This window comes from Leuciscus leuciscus (genome assembly GCF_965113295.1).
Source record: "Leuciscus leuciscus genome assembly, chromosome: 1".
NCBI lineage: Eukaryota > Metazoa > Chordata > Actinopteri > Cypriniformes > Leuciscidae > Leuciscus > Leuciscus leuciscus.
Window position 1 is genome coordinate 51,695,387 of NC_138725.1, and position 27,747 is coordinate 51,723,133.

At 37.8% G+C, this 27,747-nt stretch overlaps 2 protein-coding genes across 2 annotated transcripts in view; both read left to right on the forward strand.

Moving 5' to 3' along the window:
• LOC309475617 (uncharacterized protein) overlaps window positions 1–27,747 on the forward strand; it is a 131,388-nt gene that overhangs the window by 26,892 nt on the left and 76,749 nt on the right. The window contains exons 7-8 of the mRNA XM_082138470.1: window positions 25,681–26,001; window positions 26,124–26,444. Coding sequence (XP_081994596.1) covers window positions 25,681–26,001; window positions 26,124–26,444 — 642 coding nt within the window. The remainder of the gene's footprint in view (window positions 1–25,680; window positions 26,002–26,123; window positions 26,445–27,747) is intronic.
• On the forward strand, window positions 5,422–27,710 carry LOC309476104 (uncharacterized protein). The gene is made up of 5 exons (XM_082139294.1): window positions 5,422–6,078; window positions 24,526–24,549; window positions 24,693–25,010; window positions 26,522–26,659; window positions 26,748–27,710. Exons 1-5 carry the CDS (start codon window positions 6,045–6,047, stop codon window positions 27,023–27,025), a joined length of 792 nt encoding a protein of 263 aa, XP_081995420.1. The 5' UTR covers window positions 5,422–6,044; the 3' UTR covers window positions 27,026–27,710.

The following is a 27,747-nucleotide window of genomic DNA, read 5'->3' on the forward strand; positions in this document are numbered from 1 at the left end:
ATTTTTCAAACAAATTTGAGGCATGATTGTTGCAGACAACTTAATAGTGTTAGGGGGTAACAGCTTAAGGACCCAGAACCAGATATGATGAAAGTTTTACTGGAGATAGTTTGCAGTTTCATTAGCAGAAGTCAGCTTCAAAACTCACACAGGAGTTCGTAGGCCGCCCCGCTTACAGTTATAGATCACAGCAGTTGTCCACCAAGGTCTAAGCTGCGTCCATGCTTCAGGTTGAATGATTCTCATTGGCTAAGAATAGATAAACATAGTAATTTTCCACACATTTACAGATAGACTGAAGCATATCTCCATCGATTATGCAGCTGACACTTGGACCCTGAAGTCATAGTTCGAATTACAGGGGGTAGTGGGGGGTACTATACCCCCCAATGAAGACCCAGTACCCCCCAAAGGGACAAAAAATCAGTTTTGGGGGGGTCAGATAATTTTTCTGATATTGTGAAAAAATATAATCACAGTTACAATACAAGTCAACTCCTATTTTCACTGTAGGAACATTTTAATGTAATGCGATTTCAGACACCCCTATTGTGGACCGTACCATTTTTAACCACCGTGTCTAGAAGCAACGAAGATAGAGAACGACTTCAACTTCTCAAGCAAGTGTCAACGTTGAATGACAAAACGCTAGTTTCATAAAGTATCATTCTTTTCAACATTCCTTATTTGTATATTCAAAAATATTTAAAATGATCTAATTTAATACAGTTATAATATTTCAATGTAAATTATTTAATTGTATTGGTAACAGCCTAGTGTCTAATTATTTTAATTGAATATATTTATCAAATTTAAGAATTTGAAATGAAAGATGGAGCATACATTTAATAAAATAAGGGGAAAATGCCCTTTATAAAGGTACAAAAAAATTATTCTGAGTGTTTTCAAACAGTGATGTAATGAAACATTGACAATTTAAGCTTGAAGGGAGTAAAGCCTCTGTTTAGGCTATTAAGGAAATGTAATTTTGCCAAAAGAAGAACTTTTATTTTAAATAAATGTTCATTTTAAATCACCCTACTTCAGTGTGATATGTTACCATATTATCATGCTTAACACTAAGAATTTGAATAATTGTAATGTGATGATCAGATGCAGATATCTAAATATAGGCAGTTTGCGGGTGGATTATTTATTTTTAATAGTGGATTCGGGTGACTCAAAGTGCACCAGATTAATGAATTTATCTTTAAAATGTACAACATTTTCTTCCGGAGGGGCATGCCCCCGGACCCCCCTAGAGATACTAAGCTCCACCAACAAAAAAATGTGGGAAACACATTAGGCTATATGATGATCTACAAAAAAATACACATTTAATTATCTTATTATTAAAATACATTATTATGATTTACCACCTCCGCCTCATTTTGAGCCAGGAAGAACCCTGAAATAGGCAATAGGCTTCTTGTAAAGGTATTACTTTTACTAGTAATTAGAATGGTGTTTCAGTGCACTTAACATCTAACTTTTGGGAGTTGATCAAAACTGTTCTATTTTGGATATATGATAACAATGAGATATTCTGTAGTCTACTGATTATCAGTTTGTCGCATGTTTAGACCTTGTATGTGTGTTGCACAACACATGTTGCACTTGGCGATCACGGTGGGGATTGATATGGTGGACCATGATGGTCATAGAAGAAGTGAAGGAGCAGTACCCCCCAGTTATGGTGGGCTAATTCGCACTCTGCCCGAAGTTAGGCACATCGTGACCTTCCTGGTCGCAGATTTGGGTCACTGGGCGCCAGCCGGTCTCGAACAACTCAGTCAATCTCCAATAACGCCAGTGGTTCCTTAACCTGTAACCAAGAAGACTAACACACACACACCGACACACAGCTTCCTCAAGGTTGGATTTGGCCAGGCTCTAACTATAAAAAGGAGAGTATTCTCAAAACATCAAGATAATGCGTTCTTTCTCTCAAGGAGAGCTACACTTTAGTCTAACTGGAAAGTAAGGCTTTAACAAAGAGATGGTCCCTTAAACTATTGGCTTCAATGACCCCTATATGTTTTAACATGTTGAAGACCTTTCTCAAACACAAAACAAGTCCTACAAAACACTGTTACTGCATTCATATCAAATACAGACATTAGAGAATACATGAAAAGAACATTTCAGTAATCACACTGGTTACTTCTATAACAAAGCAAAATCGTCATTCAACTCATTTGATATTTTTGAAAAATATTGATTAATACCTTGATTATAATCACTCATTACATATATTGGAGATGGTGGTCTAGTGGGTTAAACCACTGAACTGGTAAATCGAAGGTTGCTGGTTCGATCCCAGCAGTCACCACCAGTGTGTCCTTGAGCAAGACACTTTACTCCACGTTGCTCCAGGGGATTGTCCCTGTAATAAGTGCACTGTAAGTCGCTTTGGATAAAAGCGTCTGCCAAATGTAAATATTGAAGCAGCAGTTTATTCCAATCCACCCCTTCAATAGCCATACAGGAAAGTAAGATGTTCAGATGGCTTTGCAGGCAGATTAAAAAAAATTGGGAAAAACTGGCCATATATTATCTTGGCTCACCAAAAAACTGCATATTTCTGTTCAACAACCCCTCCTTTTCTGACATCCAAGGTTGCTATAGTAGTCCATATGTTGTTTAGCACTGATGTCATTGGTAGACCACCACTTCTTTGGTAAATGTGACTACAGCACAGCAGGTAACTGCTTGAAGTGTGTGTCTCGATGAATTTGAGAAAAATAAACTGCAAATTGCAATCAGATGAACACAAATCTGCAGCGACACATTTAGAGCACAAGCTTTTGAGGAGATTCCTAACACTCATTTGAAGAAACAAGATGTGTGTTCTTTATAGAGAAGAACTAAAGCTGGAAATGAATGATTTTTGCACAAAAAAATGCAAGTCTAGTGCAAACTGACTTGCATGTTACAGTTCACATCAATGGGCAGAATGTTGAAAAGTTAAACTGAACAAAAATGCTGCTTGTTTAGCACGGGAAGGAAGCGGGTCTTTTTATTCATACAGGAACAACTTGAGGGTGAGAAAAGGGTGACAGAACTTTCATTTTTGGATGAACTACCCCTTTAAGTAGAGGAAGCTTCTTCGTTATCATTGGTTCTGTGGTAACAGCTATACTGCTCATATTTCTGCACTGCTAATTATATATTTATATATAATTACGTTTCTGTTCAAAAGGTAAGTATTTACATCATGTCTTCCTACACTGTAAAAATGAATACGCTATATCTAATCAATAAAATTGTGGCAACAGATTACAAGCAATATTATTAATTAAATTGAACAAATTAGAATTGAGTAATAATTAATTAAATTAATTCCTTAAAAGTTAACCATTTAAAATGAGTAAAATTTACAACAATTTTTTTTTATTGCCAACATCAAAGACACCTGGTGTTAACAAGCAGAATCAATGAAGGAGAAAACCGTAATTGTAAGTCATCATTATGGTGGTCATTGTTTGTTTTAGTTGGGCTCTTGACCTTAAATCATTGACTTCAGATTTTGTTTGGCTGTTGTACCTGAGTTATAACAGCCAGATGAACAAAGAGAAAAGGTGATCTGATGGTGTTGGTTATGTTTTAACATAATCATTATTTCAAAATCATTTGACCTGAATCTCTGAACTCATATAGATCCCAATTTACTTGGGAACCTAATTTACCAATTTAGGTTTACTTTATTAATTATAGCAGCACTTTTCTTGCACAGCATAATATTTTGAACTTTTACAATGTAATCCAAAGATTTCTTAAACGTGTCTTATATACAAAAATGTATGTATATGTATATTTTTTATAATTTTTTTATTTAGTTTTTAGACACACAGACATTAATAATCAGCCTGTGAATCTCAACAATGGTGACAATTATAAAGCATGTTGCAGTGTATTCTGGGTGCCACCAATCAAAACTCATTCATGGCTCCCATCATACATTGCTGCATGAATAAATAATGAGCTTATGATCAGAGGTGATCTGTTTGTCACCATTGCTGAGATTCATACGCTAATTCTTGATGTCTGTGTGTGCCTACATAAAAACGTTCTTTTTTTTTCAATTTACTTTATCATATGGATTTCATTGAAAAGGCTAAAAATATTATGCTGTACAAGGACAGAGCTGCTATAATTAATAAAGTAAACCTAACTCTATATGAGTTCAGTGATTCAGGTCAAATGATTGTGAAATAATGATTATGTTAAAACACAACCAACACCATCAGATCACCTTTTCTCATTGTTCATCTGGCTGTTATAACTCAGGTACAACAGCCAAACAAAATCTAAAGTCAATGATTTAAGGGTCAATAGCCCAACTAAAACAAATACCGATCACCATAATGGTGATTTAAAATTACGTTTTTTCTCCTTCAGTGATTCTGCTTGTTAACATCAGGTGTCTTCAATGTTGGAAATAAAAAAAATTTGTTTAAAAAAAAATTTGTTGTAAATTTTACTCATTTTAAATGGTTACCTTTTAAGGAATTAATTTGATTAATTATTACTCAATTCTAATTTGTTAAATTTAATTAATAATATTGCTTGTAATCTGTTGCCACAATTTTATTGATTAGATATAGCGTATTCATTTTTACAGTTCTAAAACATTGTACCACCATAGTAAAACTCCTTTTTTTTATGTACTTTGTATCCTGCAGTTAATTATGCAGATGCGCTCCATATAGAGACCAAAGTAAAAAAATCCTGATAATGACTATGAGATTGTAGATATGGATGATGGAGAGCATGAAGATGTCAACTCTGACTCTTGACTTTTTTTCAAATAAAATATAAACAAAAAGCTTAACATTTTCTTGTACTCTCCATAATGATGATTTAGGTTTATTCTGTCCTTGTCCAAAAGCATATCTTCTCAACTCTGCTTCACAGCTTTACCAGTGTGTTAACTTGCTTATCTGAGAACAGAGCTATATTCTCAGAATCCACACTGAGAAGTCAGTCTAATTTGTTCACACACAATGCTAAACTTCAACTCCATTTCCAAGTTCTGTATATTGGAGTATATTTATGGCTTTAAGTTAAACGTTTCACTTCTGTTGCAGAGATCATTCAAGGGTTTTCATATGTAGTGCCATTTCCCTTTAAGTTACAGATTTTAAAGAAACATAAACAGGAACACATTGTGTGGGAGATAAGCTTCATTCCATTTATACAGTGGTGTGAAAAAGTGTTTGCCCCCTTGGTAAATATGATCAAATATGGCTGTAAAAAATAAATCTGCATTTTTAATCCTTTTGATATTTTATTTTATTTCAAAAATCTAACTTTTCATTGAAGTAAAATAATTGAAAGTGGGGGAAAATCACATTATGAAATAAATGTTTTTCTCCAAAACACGTTGGGAACAATTGTTTGCCCCCTTTTATTAAATACTTTTTGCAAACCATAATTGTATAGTTAGCATTTTTCTTTAAAGGTGCTCTAAGTGATGTTGGGTGACGTCACTTCTTGTTGACGTTTAAAGTATTGTCAAACAAAACAGAGGTTAGCTCGACCCTCCCTCCTCCTCATCCGCGCACTAACCCCCCAAATCCTTCTTTTCGGTTATTGGCTGGAACAGTTTGTTATGTTTCGTGGTGCGGGTTAGCCCGGTTGTTTTTCTTGCCGTTTGTGGAGCCTGGGCTGTCTACAGAGACCGCGGTTTTTACAGTGTGACAGACAACTAACGGATAGTGAGGAGATGTTTGCTGTATGTGACAAAAAATGTGTTGGCCTAAAAACGTGTGACATCGCTTAGAGCACCTTTAAATAAACATTCTCTCTTTTTTTTTCTTTTTTTTTTTAGGGGCTCATTTAGGGGCACAATCGACAGATGAGTTCCTGATGGACAGATCAGTTCCCAACATACACAAACACGCCTGATGTTATACACAGTTACACTTAACTCAGTGTATGTTAGGTTCTAGTTTCAGTTCTCAAAGCACCATCAGCTCTTCTCGTGAGCAGGAAGAACCCTATTTTATTCATAGGCACTTTGAAACAACGCAAGGACTGCAATGCCAAGACCTTGTCTTCTCATTTTGATATTGGGTAATACAATTTTTAATTCTCGCACTTCTTTTATTACAGATCAAAATGATAATTATATAGGCTAGTAGGCTACTGTATATGTCACAATGTAATATTTCATCCTTAATAAAACAGTCTACTGAAAGATTGTGAACTTTAAAAGTCTAGCAATAGATTACATCTTTTTATAGTTGTTCCATCATCCTCTCTGTGCTTTTCACTTATTTTTTAACTGATCTGAAACTCGTGGCTAATACCAGAAAGTTACCTTAAACTGAAAACATTGATTATCATTATGTTTGCGTTGACATGATTGATTTTGAAAAGACATTCACCAACAACTTAACTGCTCTAAATAAATGCTTCATGAAAATTACCTGTTCAATAAACTAAAGGGGCACTAATAGAAATATATTTCTCTCGCACATGAATGCAGATATTGATAGTCATAATGTTTCGACACGGCTCAGTGCCTGTAGCAACACTTAGCCTACATAGCCATACTCATCTAGACACCAGGATTTACACTAAAAGGGATCATGAAGAGTTTGAAGACAGAACTGTGACACAGATCTATACGCCTGACCGCAAAACCAGCGCTCATTCCTGTCACAGCGCTGGCCTTTTACTATGGAAGCTTATGGGTAGCAAATTTCAATTTGAAATGTAATATGCAAAATGACAATGCAATATGTAAAATGGCAATGCATTTCTGTATTTCAATTTTTATTTTCCCATACATTTGTGCAACGTTTGGTGCAAATCGAAAATTAAAATTCCATTATAAAATTTACATTTGCCATTTCATACACTAGTTTTAATATGTAAATTGAATACATAATTTAACGCTTTATAAGTTGCAAAATTAAAATTAAAATGTATTACAGAAATCATTAGATATGTTTAACATGATCAAGCAAAAACTGTGGCAAAATTGTAATTTAAATGTTATTTTTTCTTAATTGCATTTACACTCACAGTTAAGACACTTGTGATTGCATTTCCATTAAGTGTCCCGCAATGAATGTAGCAAAATTCAATGTGCAATTTGAAAATGCATTCTGAGCCGATCACATGCCCGCCCCCAGTCACTGCGTGAAGTTGGCCCCGCCCCCAATCCGGTGCAAAACGTCGGCAAAATAGTCCACATTCACCCAAAATAGACTCATATGTTTGTTCTAATTTGCGCCGATAAACGTTTATTTTGTGCTGCTTCGGTTTCTTAAATATTAAAATAACATTTATTTGTCATTCTGAGGTCACTCAGACCCCCTAACTGCTCCACATTCACCCAAAATAGTCTCGTTTGTTAGAATTTTTATTTTATTTTCTAGTCGAATAGTTGTTCATTTAAGCCATTCGTTGACAAATCGCCCATTTATATTAACTTAATTACTTAAATAGGCTATATAGCCTACAGGATAATGAGCGTTATGACCGCACGCATAAAGCTTGCCACAAAGAACCGGTAAAAGTAATGATTATGAATGTGTCTAAATTAGCAAGGAGACATTTAATTGTTTATTAATAAACTGGTGTTTTCTCTGTCGCTGCAAATATGAAGTTGACGATGCGGACTCGCCAGGAACGGCAGAGAGAAATGCAGTGGCGGAGCCAGAATTTTTTCATAGGGGTGGCCAGGCAAGGGCCAGCAACCAGTCTGGGGTGGCACAGAAATCTTAATTATTTTATCATAAAAAATTATTTGATAATGTATTGGACTGTTTTAGTGCCTACACGACTGAATAAAGTTAATTTGTACTTAATTGTAATTGAGATAGTAGTGAATTAGGAATCATGGAATACTGAGTGAATTGTATATTTTTTTATTATTACCCACCACCTCATATTAAAATTTATTAAATAGTAATAAAAGGGCACACAATATAGCTAAAGGTCAACTAGCTCAGTAAGCTTGGTTCTGGTTCTCAAAATCTCCAATAGCTTGTTCTACATTGTTGCATCTTCATGGATGAGATAACATGCAGATAAATACTGTAGTCCAAAGATTATTCAACCTTCAATGCGTTTTATATAATCAATGAACTCTTCAACCAATTCTGAGTTTGTCAAAAAAAAGTTTAACTTTCTATATTAGTTGTCAAAATAAATAATTGCAACAGTTCTATCATACCTAAATTAAAAAGGAAAACAAAAGTTCTCTTTTGAATCCCCATGTGCAAGAATGTGAACAAGGCGGAAGTCAACAGCACATAGGCTAATGTAAAATGTTATGTTTTTCATAATGTAATGTTGCCAGAATGTAAAATTAGTTATTTTATGGATTTAAAAATTATCCATTTTTGTTTGTCCTTTACAAATTAACGCAAAATGAATGCCTATCGTCTAGTACAAATGCACAGTGCTCACATTTATTTGGACATTAAAACATTACATATCAGTTTGTGCCTTATATTGTGATCTCACATAGCAGAATATTTTAATCCAGACACATGTGATGCATAGGCTATATAACAAATACATGCATGCAGTTTTGACAGCTTTAATCGCCTTTTTGATTCTTACATGAGTTAATTGACGACAACTACGGCTACAGCACGCCGCATTTGCGCGTGATGTGCGTAACGCAAGCACAGGTATGACAGGAAAGTTAGTTAGTTTTACTGACATTTGGCCTGACAACATCTCATCTTACCGAAGATAGCCAACTGAATAAGGACAACGCCCTTTTCTCAGCATCTAAGCATACCTGTCAAGTATCCCGTTTTGGCCGGGAAAGTCCCGTATTTTACCCTTCTTTCCCGCCGTCCTCCCGTATTAGTATTTTCCCGTAAATCTCCCGGTTTTTAACCTTATTAAAAATAATAATAGCTACGGGCCCGGACGGAGTAAAAAAAAAACAAAAAACATTCCTAATCTGAGTCTGTCAGTAGCCTCGCTATAACTGCCACCTGCAGTAGCCTACTACAGGTACTGTAGGTGGCAGTTGTCGCGAGGTTAGTGTCTGAGGTCAGATGATGAGTGACAACCCTTACAGTCTATGGTGAGACAACGCGGGGAAAAAAACAGAAGAAAAAAAACAGAGACGGATGATGGACGCTACAGAGACGGAATGGCACGCACAGTATTTGTAGTGTTCTCTGTACCTATTATCCTGTGCATTGTTCATAATAAAGTTCGTTAAAAAAAAAAAGAAAAAAAAAAGACGGAAGGCACTCCTGCCAAAAAACAAAACCCTCAAGTAAATACCGTGAATGCAAAGTCTGCAACAAATTTGTACAATAACTCACTAAAAGAGTAAAGAAAAGTTAGGCTATGTGAAATGAAAAACTGTAAAAGAAAAGCAGTATGAAAAATGAAAAAATTGTGTGGATTGAAAATAAATTGTAAATGTAAAGACAAGCAATGAACAGAAAATATGCAAATAAGCCTTTAAATAAATGCTCTTCATATACACCATTTTGTGTTTTCATTTAGGCTATAATATATTGGGGGGGGGGGGGGGGGGGGGGGGATTTCCCTTATTTTCAAATCCAAAACTTGACAGGTATGGACATAAGTGTCACAAGCTTTCACACACATCTTCTAAAATAAAAGTAGCATCAGAAAAAAAGAGAATTACGTTTGTTGTTGACTGCACACTATTCGACTTAGGCCTACTCAAAACGGTCTTGCAACCCACCAGTTGAGAAAGGGTTAGGGTTGACTCTATATTTACTATGTGCATATAACTGTTTGATGTTCTGCTGAAGCTCATTCGGCACTTGCACATTTCCGCACTCGTTTGACTTTTCGCCTGGCGCTGAGGTGAAGTTGGAGTGTGCGTCTGAAAAGTCTCATGTTTTTTGTGGTCTTAAAGAGACGGTTCAGCGTTTGAAAAAACGTAATTTTTGTCAAAAAAAAAAAAAAAAAAGAGACAGAAACAGCAGTTGTGAGAGGGGTGGCCAAAGGGGTGGCCAAGCTTAGACCAAGGGTGGCCACGGTCAAATTGAATATTGCTACCCATAAGCTTCCATATTTTACAACATTGCTTCCCATGGCTGCGTTTCCCAAAAGCATAGGCTTAAGCTTAATTTTTTTATTTCTTTATCTCTTTTTTTTTTCTTCTACTTGGGCTTAAGAAGCTTTTGGGACACAGCCCTGCCAGGTTTACAAAGGTATGTCAATAGACATAGACGGCATTCTAACAAATTCATCTAGGTGTGTTTCAGTCAGCTCCCAAGCTTTCTACGTTGTGAATCAGTGTGATCGTGTTCTTGAATTCGGGCACTGCTAAGCGAAGGACAGTAGTAAGGACTCTGGCTCACTTACAGGGGCGTCGCACCCATGGGGGACGTGGGTGTTTTAACACCCACACTTTTCCCGGTGAGAGGGTTCAACACCCGCATTTTTTCTGCAGTTTTTCCGCAGTTTTCCCCATCCCTCTTAGCCTGGGAAAACCCAGACTACTTCCGGCGAATTTTAATTCTCTCTCCAGGATAGTCTGGAGAAGAGCCCATTCAAACTCATTTCTGTGCCGCCGAAATCGCGGCACCAATCAGAAACGTTTGGGGAGGGATTTACATGATGACGACAGCGCAGCGACGCTGAAGGAGATTTCATTACAAAGATGGATGCCACCGTGGAACATCACTCGTTCGAATCATAGACAGTATATAAACGAATCAGTTATCGCGTCTGTTTTGAGCGATTTAAACTTACCGTTTTCGTTAAAACCGGAGCAAAGAACAACACTCGAAGCATTCGTCATCTCCTTCATCGATCTGATTGGTTTTATGACTATCCAATTGCGCCCAGAGGAATTTGAGCTACGTCGGTTGGTGACGCCCCTTTGGAAATGATTTGTCTACATAGCTTCCCCAGACCCTATTCATTCGATTCACATGACGTCACTGTAGCTTTGCGCCGCCATCTTTGCGACCGCCGGTCTCAGAGTCAGTAATGCCAAGATGTCACAAAGATGTACAAAGATGTCAACAAAGATCCTCCTATATGTTGTGCAGTTGGCTGCAACAACAGCCGAAAGAGGAACCCTGAACTGGTATTTTATTCTATACCAAAAGAAGAGAGAATCATTTATTTAAAAGACTTGAAGTCTCATGTTGGTTTGTGGTTAATTATATTTCCATTATACTCTCAGTGGCCAACATTATACAGACAGATATCGACAGATAATGTTTTGTCTTCATTTTATTGTTGGATCTGTTTAAATGCACTTTATCATGGTAAGTTGACCATGATTTGGGGTTGTTTTGAATATAACTGTTTGTCTGTCTGTTAGTTAATACCTACCTAAATCTAATAAATAGTTTTCTGAAGTTCATAAAGATATTGTTTTCATCACATGCGCTTTAGATGTTATTTTGTGTAAGTAACGTTAACGTTAGCTCTGCAGACGATGCATAATCTCAGCCTTGAAATGCATATTAAAGGACTAGTTCTTCCAAAAATGACAATTCTGCCGTCATTTACTCACCTTCATGTGCAAATCCTTAAGTTTACTTTCCGTGGAAGACAAAGGGACATTTTTTAATATGTAGCCTAATGGAGACTCTTCTTGTCGATGTAATGAAAGTGAATGAGTAACGTTAAAGCCTGTTTTATGCTTCTGCGTCGAATCGACGGCGTACCCCCGCGGACCCCTCTGCGTCGACGCGAACCTCGACGCGACCCCTCCGCCGTAGCTTGACGTGCACCTCCAAAAAATTGTAACTACGCGTCGCGGTGACGCAGACCGCAGGGGCTGTGATTGGTCAGATTATACATCATTTCCGGAGTAAAATATATTAAAATAGAAAACAGTCATTTTAAATTGTCATAAAATATGTTTTGTTTTATTGTTTTTTATATACTAAACACAGCCTTGGTGAGCAGAAGAGACTTCTTTTAAAAACATTAAAAATCTTACCGATCTAAAACTTTTGACCGGTAGTGTATATGTATATATTTATATATATTCTTTTCTTTTTTTGTTGTTGCTAGAAATAAACTTCAATCAATCAAATCAATGTTTGTTTTGAAAAAAAGTTTGTTGTTTATTTACAATACAATGTTCACGGGTACATCATGGATATCAAGTAATTAACCAAGTCTGCCACGGGACACTACATTATCCTGCCATGGCACCGTGGTCGAACCCATTTTGTAGCCCAACCCGGTGATCTGTTGGTTTGCACCCGAAGATAAAATCTTTAAAGTCACTGCCAGTCTCTGAGCGAGGTCAATAGGCATACTGTGTGTAGTCTGATGCTGTATTAACGGCTTTAAACGATGAACAAGATCGTCAAATCGACCTTTCGACATCCGAAAATACTTAAAGTGCATTTCTTCGTCCAAGTCCCTCAGCGGTCGAACAACCGTAACAAATTCGCCAATCCTTCCCCTGTCTTCGTGCACTGGTCGTACAGACCACCTTCGCTGACGTCTTTTTCTTCTACGATTAAACATTTGCAATAAAATCATTTGTTGTTCAACGTTGATTAGCTCCAGCTGCAACAACACTCTCTCTCTTTCGCTCGCCATTGTCGGAAATGAAAAAGCGGAACCGGCGCATGGAACCAAAACAAACTAGGAAAGAGATTCGCGAACCACACCACCCCCCTAGCGTTCTGGCGGTGAAATGCACCGCGATGCAACGCAACCCGACGCAGAACCATAAAACGGTCACGACGCCGTTGGAGTGACGGCGTAGCTACGCCGTGGAGTTGACACAGAAGCATAATGAGGGCTTTAGCCTACTGGGGGCTGTCACGCAAAAAATCATAATAATAAAAGACAAAAAAAAATCACAAAAGTATCATAAAAGTGATCTAATACGACTCGTCCGTTATATTAATATCGTTATTTATTCATATGATAGCTTTATGTGACGAACAAACTGCAATTTAAGTCGTTATATTATAATCACTGATGAGCTTACCTCTTGATAGCTTTTAATCGCAGCCGAATCGTGAGTGAATCATTCAAAAAGATTTGACTCGAAAGATTCTTTCATTTCGATATTTGTGTGTATTAAACCTTCTCTCTGTAATTGAACATCTGTTCTTTCGGACAGATATGGCAGTCTTTTATGATATTCGGCTGATGTCTCTGGCTGTGCTGATGGACGGATTAGATAGATTTATTCATGCCAGCCGAACAGCTGCAGATTCATAGATTCATTCATGACATCGCCTCGACTCTCATGAACGCGCGCCATGAAGCTCTATGACTTAAGTATTTATATATCATGAAAGGCCAATTGACCTTTCGCCGGCCCCTCCCCCAAAACGGCCATTGTCCAATCACACATCATAGCAACCGTTACTATGTGAGCAGGTCCGACAAACATTATCAAGATGGTGAAGCGTGCGCCCATGGCGTTTGTAAATCGGACACTAGATACCCCGAGAGATTGTCTGGAGGAGTTGTGTTCTTTCCATTCCCAAAGCCGAAAACACAAACAGTGTGGACGGCCCCACTCCCAGTTAAATGTGTTTAACATTACGAAGCATAAATACGTCTGCTGGCTGTGGTATCGATGGCTAACGTTACTTAATGTTTTTTTTGTTTTTTTTCTGATCTGAAAAACTATCCTATCTGTAACTCAAAAAAACATAATATTGTCTGAACCGCGATTTTTATGATCCGTTGCCCCACTAATAAATATTATGGTCTCAACCGCGATTTTTGTGATCCTTTGCCCCCCTAATAAATATTATGGTAAGTGCATTATGAAAGACAATCAAGGAAAGTTATTTAGATGCAAATTAAGGCTATGTCTGGTTAAACAGTTATTGTGTGATTTCGTTTATTGTGCTTTGTCAACTTGAAGCATGAATTTGAGAAAGAAAATCATTTTTGGAAGAAAATGCACCACATACATACTTTTGTCAATGATATTAGTTATAGCTAAAAGATTTTAAAAGCTTTCAGTTCTCCCTGCCTAATTGTAGTTGAAAAGTCAAATTAAGCTTGATTAATGATATAGTGACTGATCAAATAAACTACAGCATCGGGAATATAACTCCCATGTGTTTTGCAGCATTTAAAATTTCAGTCATTGTGTTATGCGAAAAAACACACATACGAAATTATTGCTGACAGCACTTTTATTTTCAGAGAGTTTTTTCTTTCACACAAAAACACAACAGTAAGTGTCTTTCAATGCTTTTAAACACTTGATTCCTCGTTCTTTGTCATATCACAAATGATGTGTGAACACCGGTAACGTTAAGCATTAAGCCTCTACAGTGGATGACAGTGCCCCATCAGGCTGGTTGAATGTACCCGTAACCCATTCTTCTCTGAACTCATCACCATTCATTTCACAGAGGTTATGAAGAACACAACATGCTATCACCAGGGATTTGACCTTGTGTGTATTGCAGTCATTTCGTTTTAGCAAACACCTCCATCTGCCCTTTAGTCTGCCAAAAGCATTCTCAACCACCACCCTGGCTCTGCTTGTTTTATGGTTGTACACAAGTTGTTGGGGTGTCAGTCGTCCGTTGTCTGTGAAAGGTTTCATCAGCCAGCTCTTCAAAGGATAGGCTGCATCACCAAGGACATAGTACCCCACATCATGTCCACAAATGTTCTTGGTTACATCAGGTAGTAACAAACCCCGATCCACTAGGTCCCACAATCCTGACAAACGCAGCACTCTGGCATCATGCAGGCTACCTGGCGCTCCTAAAAAAACATTCCAAAAGAGACCTCTTCCGTCCACAACAGCCTGTAGGATGATCGAATGCCAGCCCTTTCGGTTGAAGTACTCTGTGTGGTACTCCTCTGGTCCAAGAATGGGGATGTGTGATCCATCAATTGCACGTACACACTGAGGCAAACCCCATCTGCACTCAAAATACGTCGCCATTTCTTTTAACTTTTCACTGTTTGGTAACTGGATAACTTCTTGCATGAGTACCTTCTCAACAGATGAGCAGAAATCGTGAACACAGTGACACACAGTAGCAACTCCGACTCCAAATAAATGAGAGATGCTTCTATACTCTGAGTTGGTCGCAAGTTTCCACAGTGCAATGGCGATTCTTTTTTGAATGGGTACACAATGTCGGTAGTTTGTGTCATGTCTCTCCAGTTGGGGTTGCAATCGACGACAGAGGTACAGAAAAGTATCCTTAGACATCCGGAAATTCTTTATCCACTGTGCTTCGGTGAAAGTTGGAACCACGCTGTCCCACCATTCTGTTGTTCTAGTGTGTATCCAAACCGATCGCGAAACACGACGCATTCGATAATACTCCCATATCTAAAACACACAAAAGTTGCAAAAAATAAGTTGATGTAATCGATAATAACATTATTCACAACTCTTGTTCATTTTGATGGATTAATTTCTTACCAATCTTGTTCTTTCTGCCCGATGGCGCGCGTTCGTCCCATCCATCTCACGGTCAATGTCCGCTATAGCTGATAACAAACGTTGTCTACTTTTATATCTAGCATTACGAGCTTTCTGAATACGCTTTAGTATTAGTGCTCGTCTCTTTTCTGCCGTTTTGTTAATTACCTCGTTAGTAAACCAATAGATCACACACAAAAGCAGCACAGCTTGAATCTCCTCCATACTTAAAACTCAAAACGCACTCAAAACAAACGCGCTTCCTGTCCGTCGCAGACTGGGAGGAGCAGTCGCACGCAGTTCAACGTCACCAGACTAATTTACATAATCTTCCCTGTACTTTAGACCGCGGTGTAAACGCAGTAAGCAACCGGTCTGGGGCAAAAAAAGTTCCTATGAAAAAAGTTCCTGGGACAAATAGTTCCTGGTAATTGCGGTGGAAACGCGGCTGTAGATAGTAGTCGTGTCTCCTTCATTGCGTATTTTTATATTTTGAATATATCCCTCCACTGCACTCTGTAACCCCTTTTGCCTCGATCTGGAGGATATCGCGGAGGTATTGCTCCAAAAAAGGTCACTGACACGCACGGGTATACCTCTTCCCGTCATGGCAATCTGTCGCGCGCTGGTCGTGTTTGACCATTTGTTTGTCGGACGTAGCAACAGTAACTAAGGGGGGCGGGGCTCGGCGAAAGGTCAATTGGGGCAGATAATAATGGACTAAAGAAAACTGGGGGTAACAAATAAGGATCGGAGCCTAAAATATAATTTTTCTCCAGGTATCTCTGTCTCTCTCTCTCATTCAAATGGGCAGTTTGGGCGGCCATACCGGGCGAGTCGGTCGCAAATATGGCGGCGTTCTATTTGTAGTGACGTAGGTGGCATCTATTGAATACTCAGTTTCAACAGAGAAGGGTCTGGTTTTAACCAGGCTACATCCCTCTCAAACATGACACCGGCTTTGAGTGTGACCGGCTGATGATTGGCTGTTCTGCCTTAGGTTCCGCCTCTCTTGGTGTGTTAGATTTATCGGTCAGCTCGTGCTGAGGAGGCGGGAACTTATGGTTATGGTTATTTACATCTCCCTTTTCCAGGTACTTTGAATTAGTGTTTATGCTTTCGAGCGCCGGATCTCCAAAAAATTAATTTATTGATAATTATTATTAGGCAAAGTGGCAAGCAGCACGAGTCCACGAGCCGTGAGAGCAGGGCGTGGACAGTAGCACGAGGGTTAATGAGTCACCTGAATTCAAGTTCAAGCACCGGTTTCAAGTTTCTCACGGATGAACTTCGGGGGCGCGCGCGCCGCACCGGTTTAAAAAAAAATAACGCAGTCAGCACCGCCGCACAGTCTTCAGTCACACCAGATGTTGTCAGGCTATATGTCAGTAAAACTCAGAAAACTTACTTACGTCGTGCCAGCCGTTTGCTCGCGGCGCGCACTCTTCAATCACGCGCAAATGCGGCGTGCCCTGTATCATGCAAAATAAACTAGCATGTAACGTCGTGTTCTGTCGTCAATTAAGTATTGAAATAACCAAAAGGGAGATTAAAGCTGCGTCAAAACTCTATGTCGGGGCTTTTGTATTCCTTTGTAGGCTACATACACATTTTGGCGTAGCCCTACTCAATTTTCATTATTAATATTCTAATATTTTATCAATAGGCTATTGCAAAGTCATCAAAACTGACTAAATATTTTGTGACCAAAAATGTGAAAAATAGGCCTACATCTAGCCTAAATGGTAACGCTTTAGATTACAGCCCGGAAAGTACTGCGTAATTAAAACGAAATTACAGTGTAACTTTCGGTAATTACAGTGTACCTATAAAGTACATAAGTGTAAGTATAGGGGAATAATATGTAAAGTTTTGGGAATAAAGGGGTAACAACCAGGAAAATAACAAATTATTTAGGCAAATGATTTAGACTGTAAGTATTCCATGTAGTTACAGGGTAAGTATGACATTGCGGGCTGTAAATTAAAGTGGTGCTTCTTACCCTCTTGTTTCATGTAGTTACAGGGTAAGTATGACATTGCGGGCTGTAAATTAAAGTGGTGTTTCTTACCCTCTTGTTTCATGTAGTTACAGGGTAAGTATGACATTGCGGGCTGTAAATTAAAGTGGTGTTTCTTACCCTCTTGTTTCATGTAGTTACAGGGTAAGTATGACATTGCGGGCTGTAAATTAAAGTGGTGTTTCTTACCCTCTTGTTCCATGTAGTTACAGGGTAAGTATGACATTGCGGGCTGTAAATTAAAGTGGTGCTTCTTACCCTCTTGTTTCATGTAGTTACAGGGTAAGTACAATAAAAACACATGTACACACACACAATCTGATATCACTCGGAAAACTTTATTTAAAAAAACAACAACTTATTTAAAAACGGATTTACAGCACTTTCGCTTGCTTGGTTTCCTCCTCCTCTTGTTCCTCTTCTTTTTCTTTCTTTCCACTGATGAATCTTAAGAAGGAATCCCATGACATGTCTCTTGCTATTCTGTATTATGTGTTAAAAGAAAATAGCCTACAGTAGGCTACAGAAATGTCCTCACCATTTACTCATCTTTTACCCTGATGTCATCCGAGATGTATACAAATTTCCTTCTTCAGATTAACACAAACAAAAGTTTTTAGACAAATAAATAATCTCTGTAAATGCATATAATGCAAGCTCATGTGTTCCTAAAAGTTGACAACAGCACATACAACAATAACTACAGTAATCCATACGACCCCAATGGATGAATCAATGTCTTCTGAAGTGAAACGATAAACGTTTTTAAGAAAAATACCAAATATAAAAAAATTTTAAACTGTAGACTATCGCTTCCGACCAACTGTCACCTGCGCGTTCATGAGAGGGTTGAGTAAGTTTACGCTTGAAAATTTAAAGCTTGACGTAAGCGCACCGAAAAACCGAATGTCGAATTATTATAATTTTTTTAATGTTTTTATTATTGCTCACAACAAAATACAAACAATAACAGATAATACTAATGAAAAACAAACCATGCAGAAGAACAGAGACACCAGATCTCGCGTGAGTTTCACATCAAACTCCCGCGAGGATGCAATGGACGCTTAAAGCTTCAGCAAACGCGAAGCCATTCAAGCCGACTCTCATGCACTCGCTGGTGACAGTTGGTCGGTAGCGAAAAGATGAGTAAATTATGAGAAAATTTCTGGGTGTACTGTATTTTCTTTTAATACATAATACAGAATAGAAAAATACTCCTTCTTATGATTAGGCAAATCAGTGGAACGATAGAAAAAGAAGAGGAGGACCAAGAGGAGGAGGAAGCCATGCAAGAGAAACAAAACAGGACAAAACATGCTACTTTCTATCAGGACTTTAGTATTTGAAATGAAAAGTTGATTTAAAAAAAAGAAAAAAGAATAAGAAGTGTAATATGTTGTAAATCTGTTTTGAAATAAGTTGTTTTTCAAATAAAGGTTTTCCAAGTGATGTCAGATTGTGTGTGTAGGCCTACATGTGTTTTTATTGTACTTACCCTGTAACTACATGAAACAAGAGGGTAAGAAGCACCACTTTAATTTACAGCCCGCAATGTCATACTTACCCTGTAACTACATGGAACAAGAGGGTAAGAAGCACCACTTTAATTTACAGCCCGCAATGTCATACTTACCCTGTAACTACATGAAACAAGAGGGTAAGAAGCACCACTTTAATTTACAGCCCGCAATGTCATACTTACCCTGTAACTACATGAAACAAGAGGGTAAGAAGCACCACTTTAATTTACAGCCCGCAATGTCATACTTACCCTGTAACTACATGGAATACTTACAGTCTAAATAATTTGCCTAAATAATTTGTTATTTTCCTGGTTGTTACCCCTTTATTCCCAAAACTTTACATATTATTCCCCTATACTTACACTTATGTACTTTATAGGTACACTGTAATTACCAAAAGTTACACTGTAATTTCGTTTTAATTACGCAGTATTTTCCTGGTTGTTACACCTTTATTCCCAAGACTTTACGTATTGTTCCCCTATACTTACACGTAAGTACTTTATAGGTACACTGTAATTACCGAAAGTTACACTGTACTTTCAATTTAATTACGTAGTACTTTCCGGGCTGTAATCTAAAGCGTTACCGCCTAAATGATCGTTCATGACATTCTTTTAACTATAAGCAACCCAATTTGTCTAGATCTGTATTATTTCCTTTGTATAATGTGCTTAAATATTGCTGCGCAGTCGTGTGATTTAGTCTGCTTGATTAACATTATTACAATGTATTCCTATTTAACTCTGACAGCCTATATAAGGTCCTCGAATGTGTTCGAATATTTCACCAGCATCAGCCTTTTCACAGTTTCTATCACTCCGCTTGTCTGTGTTTGCACAACTTACATCATTAGGCCAGTAATGGTGACAAGTGACTGTCTTTATGAGTGAACAATTGAAATTTAATTGAACTGATTTAATAGTGCCAAAAACATTGATTAACTCAAGAAAGAAACAAGTTGCTGAAACCAATCTTTAATGCTAAAAAGTTTACATCTATGCAAAATAATCCTTGAAAGATTTCTCATTTAAGGCCATTCCTGTTTGGAATATGTGGTTGTGTATTGTCAACAATAAGCAGAAACATTTTGCATTTCCATTTTATAGTGTGGATCATTAATTTCAACATTTATCCTCATTCTCATGTTTAAGAATCTGTTATCTGCTTGACAAATAATTTATGCTACTGCCCAATGACATGCTTTTAAAGCTATTGTTATCAAAAAATGTTGGCCTTCAAACACCTTAAAATGCACATAGTCTGAGAAATCCAAATTTTCTCGGGGGAGCATGCCCCCGAACCCCCCTAACTACCTCACATTTTAATGTGTGTGTCTGTGTGGTAGTATGGCATGGTGTGGCTACAGTGGCAGGACTGCATTTTTTAACCAGTCTGCCCCCCTGCAGACTATTTTTTTTAGGCCTAAAATATACATTATTCTCTGTATCGAATCATGTTATCTTGTTACCCAGCCCCTGATGTTTTGGGCTCAGCCCCTGGTGTTTTTAAAACCTAGAAACGCCCCTGCTTTCGAGGTTTTTAAATAAGCTTGATATGTGTTTGGGAAGATATTCTGTTAATGTTTTGTTGACATCAAGAATTACGGTATTATATTTCATCTTTTAGACTAATGCTAATTAGTTCAGCTTGCATTGTTCAGAATGAAGTAGGCATACAGCTTCCAGTCTAGAACTGAAATTGTTGTGGCTGTTGTTCAAGGGATGACCCCAGATGTTCGTGGTCTCTTTGACCAAGTCGAAACAGTTGCCCATTGCCCGACTCCTCCGTCCTTCGGATGAGACGTAAAACCGAGGTCCTGACTCTGTGGTCATTAAAAATCCCATGGCATTTCTCGTAAAGAGTAGGGGTGTAACCCCGGTGTCCTGGCCACATTCCACCCATTGGCCCTTACCAATCATGGCCTCCTAATAATCCCCTTACATTGAATTGGCTCCATCACTCTCTCTCCTCTCTCCACCTATAGCTGGTGTGTGGTGGGCAGTTGTACTGTGGCTGCCATGTGGATGTTGCCACATGCCACATGCCACATGCCATCATCCAAGTGGATGCTGCACACTGGTGGTGGTTGAGCAGAGATCCCCTGATATGATTGTAAAGCGCTTTGGGTGTACAGTAGGCCTACATATGAAAGCGCTATATAAATGCCTCATTCTATTCTATTCTCCTAGTTGTGCCTGTGTCATCAGCAGAGTCAGAAAGGAGTTTCAGCAGCCTCCGTCCTCATTGTGCAACATCACTATACTGGTATTTATGGACAACAGCAGAGCTGATATCTTTCTGACATAATTTTTAATGTTTAAATATGATAGGCCTAAATATTTTTCCTGTTACATCCGTGCAACGTTTCAGCCGTAAATAAATTCGGCTATATATGTTTGCTAAATTGTTTATTACACGTCTAGCCATGTATTATGCTGAAATATAATTGTATTTAAATGTTTGTATTGTAAAAAATAAAATAAAATAAAAATAAAAAAATCACGTGTGAGTTGACTCACATTTCGTGCTTCAGAACTTCTGTTAAGAGAACATGAGCACTGAGCATATACTTCCTGGTTTTCACAGTGCATTATGGGACCTTTGAGGGAGCAAATGTTTCAGTGCACTGGTAGGATTTTGCGATAGAGACAGCCTTAAAGTCCCTGTAAAGGCAATTAAAAAAAAAAAATCTAAAAAAAATCTAAACTCATTATAAATGTTAGAAATGTAGGGTAGACTGTGTACAGTTGAGACATGTCACATGTGTACAGTTGAGACACCTTAAATAACTTGCGTTCGCAGCAAGCACAAGTTGTGTTTTTTGCTGTGCATATGCGTATTAGTGTCCTCTTTGATCGTGGGAAATTTGAACAATCGACGCATCTCCGATCCGAAGAAATCGGGAAAAGTTTTTATTCTAAGGTATGACGTTCACTTCACCATGTACTCTCCACAATGAATAGCTTATTATCCTTACGTGACTCTTAAACGTAACTGGTATCACCACAAACGTTATATAAAAACTCACATAGTTCATGGTATTGTGTCATGCAAGGTAATTGCAAAATCTAGAGAAATGTGCGAGGTGGCCAGCGGAGGATAGTTGAGACACACGTGTATCAACTGTAGCCTAGCCCCAATAGAGTTCTATTAGTAAACACACTGTTTAGTTGTTCAGTGTTATGATAACAGGTTAAACGTCGTAATTAGCCAGCCTAGGACGCAAATGATATTTGTGATATTTAAATTGTGTATTATTAATTAATATTGTTTCATATCTTGTTCCTGCTTTATACATTTTAACCAGTGCAAATTTAAATAAAATTAATGAATATAAATGGATTAATAAACAAAAATGTTGCCCAATTGTTATTTTCTTTATTTTTCTTATTTTCAATGAATGGTTAGTTACCTTTAGGCCTACATCATTAAAAATGGGTGTCTCAACTGTACCACATATGGGTACAGTTGAGACAAAAAGCACCTTATTTTTATGAACTAATTGTGGAAAATATAAACTACTTGTGGGTATTATTGATTGATAATATCTTAGTCTACAAGCTAATGAAATGTCATGTGGAAATTCACTTCTTTTCAGTATCTATTTTTGTGTGAAAAATCTAAACGCAAAGAGTGTCTCAACTGTACTCAGTCTACCCTATTGCTAAAACACATAACAAAGACTGTGAAGTACTGAATTGTGGAGTTACGCCCGTTTCACACATAGCCTATGCTTCGTTTGCAGTGCATATGCGTTGCGCATTTTTTTTCCGTACCCATGTTAACAGGTTAGAGCTTTCACACTGCACGCGGTTGCAGTCCGTCGATCCGTTCCAGTTGGTGCGTATAGGCTATACAGCAGTGCAGAGATCGTGTCCGCACCGAGTCTATTTTTGGAACTAGGGAGCTGACTGAGACACACCCACTAATTGAACTTAGGGGCCGTTTACACAACACCATTAACAAATAAAAACCGAAAACTTTTAATGTATTTTGGCCGTTCATTTACACGTGAACATTGAGTTTTGGGGCCTGAAAATGCAAACTTTTGAAAAAGTACTTTTTAAAGTAGGCTAGAAGTTTTTGAAAACAATAGGCTACCAAATTGAATCATTGTAAATAAAAATGTGAATTTGTGAAAACGGTGACATCATGCGCATGTGTATTACATGTTCAGTTTATAGGCATGCACTCAATAGACAAAACTAAACATTCGGACAATCGGACTACAGGAATGTTTGTGCTGCTCAGTTGGAGTTTATTAATGCTTTTCCATCAAAGTCTAGATTTAGCCTATACTGCACGACTATGACCAGCAGAGACATAATTATTTACATACGCCTAATTCTAACATTGCCAACTAATTATAATTCTGACCTTGCCAACCACTGGCCTTGCATTCAGTGTTAGTTTGCTTTGTTGTTGTTGCTGTTTTGTTTTTGGTCATTTTCCTGGATCCATGAATCGTTTTTGTTGTCGTTCATTCGTTACCACGAAATGTCATCTGTATGCTAAACTTAAAAAATGGAAAGGAAAAACATTTCTATTTTTAAGTACATCAATTGTCGTGTAGCCTAAACGTATCCTTAATGACGAAAAATCAATTAATGCTGCAGAGAGGCTGTTTCTAATACAACAGCTGAGGGAGTGACGGGAAATGAGACATCTCTCTCTCTCTCTCTCTCTCTCTCTCTCTCTCTCTTCTGACTGCTGTAATCAATCTCTATATTTTTCACTCTTTTTGAGAGTCGTGGGAATGTTATCGCAGATTTTTTTTTGCTTTTGCTTTTAGAGCAAATGCAAATTCAAAAATTATGCAGTAACAATTTGCTGTCATCTCCCATTCACCGCTATAGAAGTTTAAAAACCTGTAATATTGAGTTAATACACATATAGCCTACTCCTACTGTAAACAAAGCAACACATTCTCACCTGTGAAAGGTTATCCCATTTCTTCGGGAATTTAAATATCTGTGGTTTTACAACCAGAGGCTGCGCAATACTTGGAGAAAACTCATTGGTTTTTACTGTGAGATGACTACAGCAAATGAAATTAAATCTTGACAGTTCCAAGATGGTGGATGCATCGACATATCTGGAGTAGTCGAATATAGAATCTACATATACATATCTATTGCAAGGATGATGTATTTTTGTAGGCCAAATTTCGGAAATGGAGTTTTAGCTCTTTCGGTTCCATCGATCGTTCTGAAATCAATAGATTTTTTGAATATGCCTGAAATAAGGCCTGTGGTTAAAACAATAAAAAAATATTTTCACGTTGTACTGTATGACATAAATTCATCATAATACCCTCTTGTGATTTTTTTTTTTCCTTTTTTTTTTTTCCTTGGAAAAATCAGTTGCTAACAAGTGGCTAAATGGGACTATAGGTTGTTTGGTACACTAAGTGTCATCAGACAATCAGAAAAACTTCATGTTATTAGTTTACTTTCACAGTCTTGTTGTGTTTATAATCATGCTCTTGTAAACTATTTTAATTTGAAATTTCGAGTATTGTCGGAAACTTAGTGATGGTGACAGTAAAGTAAATTATAATATATAATTGTAAGTACTGTGTTTTTAAATATCACTGTTTTTCATCTCAACAGCCAGTGCTCTAACTTCTAGAACTGGTAAGTAACAAACTGTTAGTCACTCTTTTAAAACTCAGATCTTATTCTAGTTACATTGGATGACTGACGGTTTTTGCTAGTTTGCAAGTTTAGCATGTTGTAAGATGTGAATTGATTCATAATATAGTTGTTTTATTTTTTAGGTGGATTTAGTATCAGGCTTGTGAATGGTAATAATGAACGCTCTGGGAGAGTTGAGATTCTTCATGATGGCCGGTGGGGAACAGTGTGCGATGATGGCTGGGACATGAATGATGCTGCTGTGGTGTGCAGACAGTTACAGTGTGGCTCAGCCATCAGCGCATCTTCAAGAGCCGCCTTTGGTCAAGGCCAAGGAACGATCTGGCTGGATAATGTTGGATGTTCGGGAGGTGAAGGAAACCTCATACAGTGTTCACACAGAGGACTAGGAGTTCACGACTGTAATCATGGTGAAGATGCTGGTGTTGTTTGTTCAGGGGGTAAGTCAAATCTTTTGCATCTTTACTTATTTTTATGGAAGAAATGAGCAATAGAAATCACATTAAACTTCATGTATTTCATCACATCTTAAAAAGTAATTTTAAATGGATGTATATTTCTTTTGCAGGTGACCTGGAGAAGCCCACTCTTTCCCTGATCTCCACACATGCAGTTGTTTCTCCTGGAGAAAACATTCAGTTCAGTTGCACAACACCTAAATCAAGATGCAATGCTAATGCTGAATTCCGCCTCTTCAGAAATGGATCATCTGTGTCCTCTGAGAAACATGTCTCTAGTGCAACTTTCAGCCTTGTTAATGTAAGCGTCTCACATCAGGGTATCTACAGCTGTAATTACTCCTACCAAAACACCATTATAAAGTCGCCTTGGAGTAACACTGTTCAAATCACTGTAGGTGAGTGTTTAATCTTGTCTCATTGCCTATTACTGTATATAAATGCATTAGCTGCATGAAAGTGAATTAATTCTGTTTTGATGTCTATTTTTTTTAACTTTATTCTGCTGATTTGTAAAATGTGTGTGAATTACATTTTGATCCCGACAAGATTGAATTCAATTATTGAAGCCATTTAAAAAAATGTTTAAATCCATTTGAATTTAATGCTTGAGGCTCTGTAACCATATAACTGTATTATTTTTGTTTCCTAGTGCACTTGCAGCAGCCCAGCTTGCCCCGTATTGCTCCTGATGGGCGGTTTGATGTGGGGCCTCAGGGGCCAGTGATCACCTGGGGCCACAGTTTCACTATCATCTGTTCCACTGAATCTCTGTATCCTAGAGGCTCCTTCTACCTGTTTAGGGAATCAAATATGACCAGGAGTCAGTCAGCTGTCAATCTCTCTGCCTCCTTCTCCTTTCCTGAGGCAGATTATTCTCATGAAGGAAACTACAGCTGTGTTTATGAAGTCAGTTTGTCCTCACGCACCTTCCGTTTGTCTGCCTCTGAACTGCTAGTCATCACTATTAAAGGTATTAATGTGTAAGAGCCTAAAAACAATCTGGACTGCTGGTACTGAAAGTTTAACTCTAAACTGTGTGTCTGTCTCAGCCTCCCTCTGTAACTATATAAATATATTCTTTTTGTTTCCTAGTGCACTTGCAGAAGCCCAGCTTGCCCCGCATTGCTCCTGATGGGCAGTTTGATGTGGGGCCTCAGGGGCCAGTGATCACCTGGGGCCACAGTTTCACTATCATCTGTTCCACTGAATCTCTGTATCCTGGAGGCTCCTTCGACCTGTTTAGGGAATCAAATATGACCAGGAGTCAGTCAGCTGTCAATCTCTCTGCCTCCTTCTCCTTTCCTGAGGCAGATTATTCTCATGAAGGAAACTACAGCTGTGTTTATGAAGTCAGTTTGTCCTCACGCACCTTCCGTTCGTCTGCCTCTGAACTGCTGGTCATCACTATCAAAGGTATTAATGTGTAAGAGCCTAAAAACAGTCTGGACTGCTGGTACTGAAAGTTTAACTCTAAACTGTGTCTGTGTCAGCCTCCCTGCTTCCTGTCATTGGTGCTGCGGTGTCAGCTGTTCTGCTCTTACTGTCTGTCCTCGCAATCATCCTCCTGGTCAAGAGAAGAAAAAAGCAAAGGAAAAAGGAAACTCATTTTAAGTGCTCTTTTAAAAAAGGTAGCGTAGCATTTCATAAAAACTATTAGATGTTTTTTTTATCAATTCATTTAATAATTATGTCCCTTCATCTCTGCAATGTCTCTAGGTCCAGCTAATATGTATGCAGGTGGATCCCATGGCAACAAAAATGAAGATGATGATGAGGCTGATTATGAAAATGTACAACTTGATGAAAACATGGATCATGATGATTCTGATCAGGACTATATTAATATAGACTCTTATCATTCTGAAGAGGACCATGTCAATGTGGACACGGATGACTCTGAAGAAGACTATGTCAACATGAATATAACAGAGAATAAAAGTGTGGTAGACAAATCTGATGATAACATTTATGAAAGCTGTTGTGATGAATATTGAGTAAACCCAAAATACTATTATTATTGAGGCTCCAAACAGATGATTTTAATTTTAAAAAAGAGCTTTAGAATGCGATGAACCGAGTAACAACAGATGACTACAATCTTGCAAAGCTTTTGTGCTAAATATGAGTGATGCTAATAGAGTGCATTTATTTTGGGGCTTCAGTGTTCATCACAGCCTGCTTTTGTTTATTGTATCCAGTGATGCAAGTGATACCCAAGTAATATCAAACTGTCTCTTGATCACATCTAGTAACAGGTGAAAGGGAGCTTAATGAATAAGGATTGTTTTGAAATTAAAATATTAGCAAAAACTTACAACCCTTTTAATTGTAAGCTTAAAATAAGTTTAACATTTACAATTAGAATATGTAAGGAGTACTGTATTGTGGGTATAGGCAAACAATTGTATGGCATATATGAGTCAAATATTCATATATGAGTCAAACTCAACAGACAGGGTGTCGTTTAATACTACTAGTAGTAGGAATATTAAGTGCTCTTCAAGTTTTCAGTTTTCAACCTGTACTCAAAACCCTCCAGTGGGTCTAGGAGGTACTGCAGGAGGAGTGTAAATAATGATTTAAAATGATTGTACAGGCTAAAAGTTTAATGTTGAAATATAAAGATCATGATATGGCTACTGTTAAAAAAAGTGAATAAAACTGCCTTTTTAAAATCTTGTTGTGTGTCGTGAAAGTAAGGCCTAGTTTAGGTTGT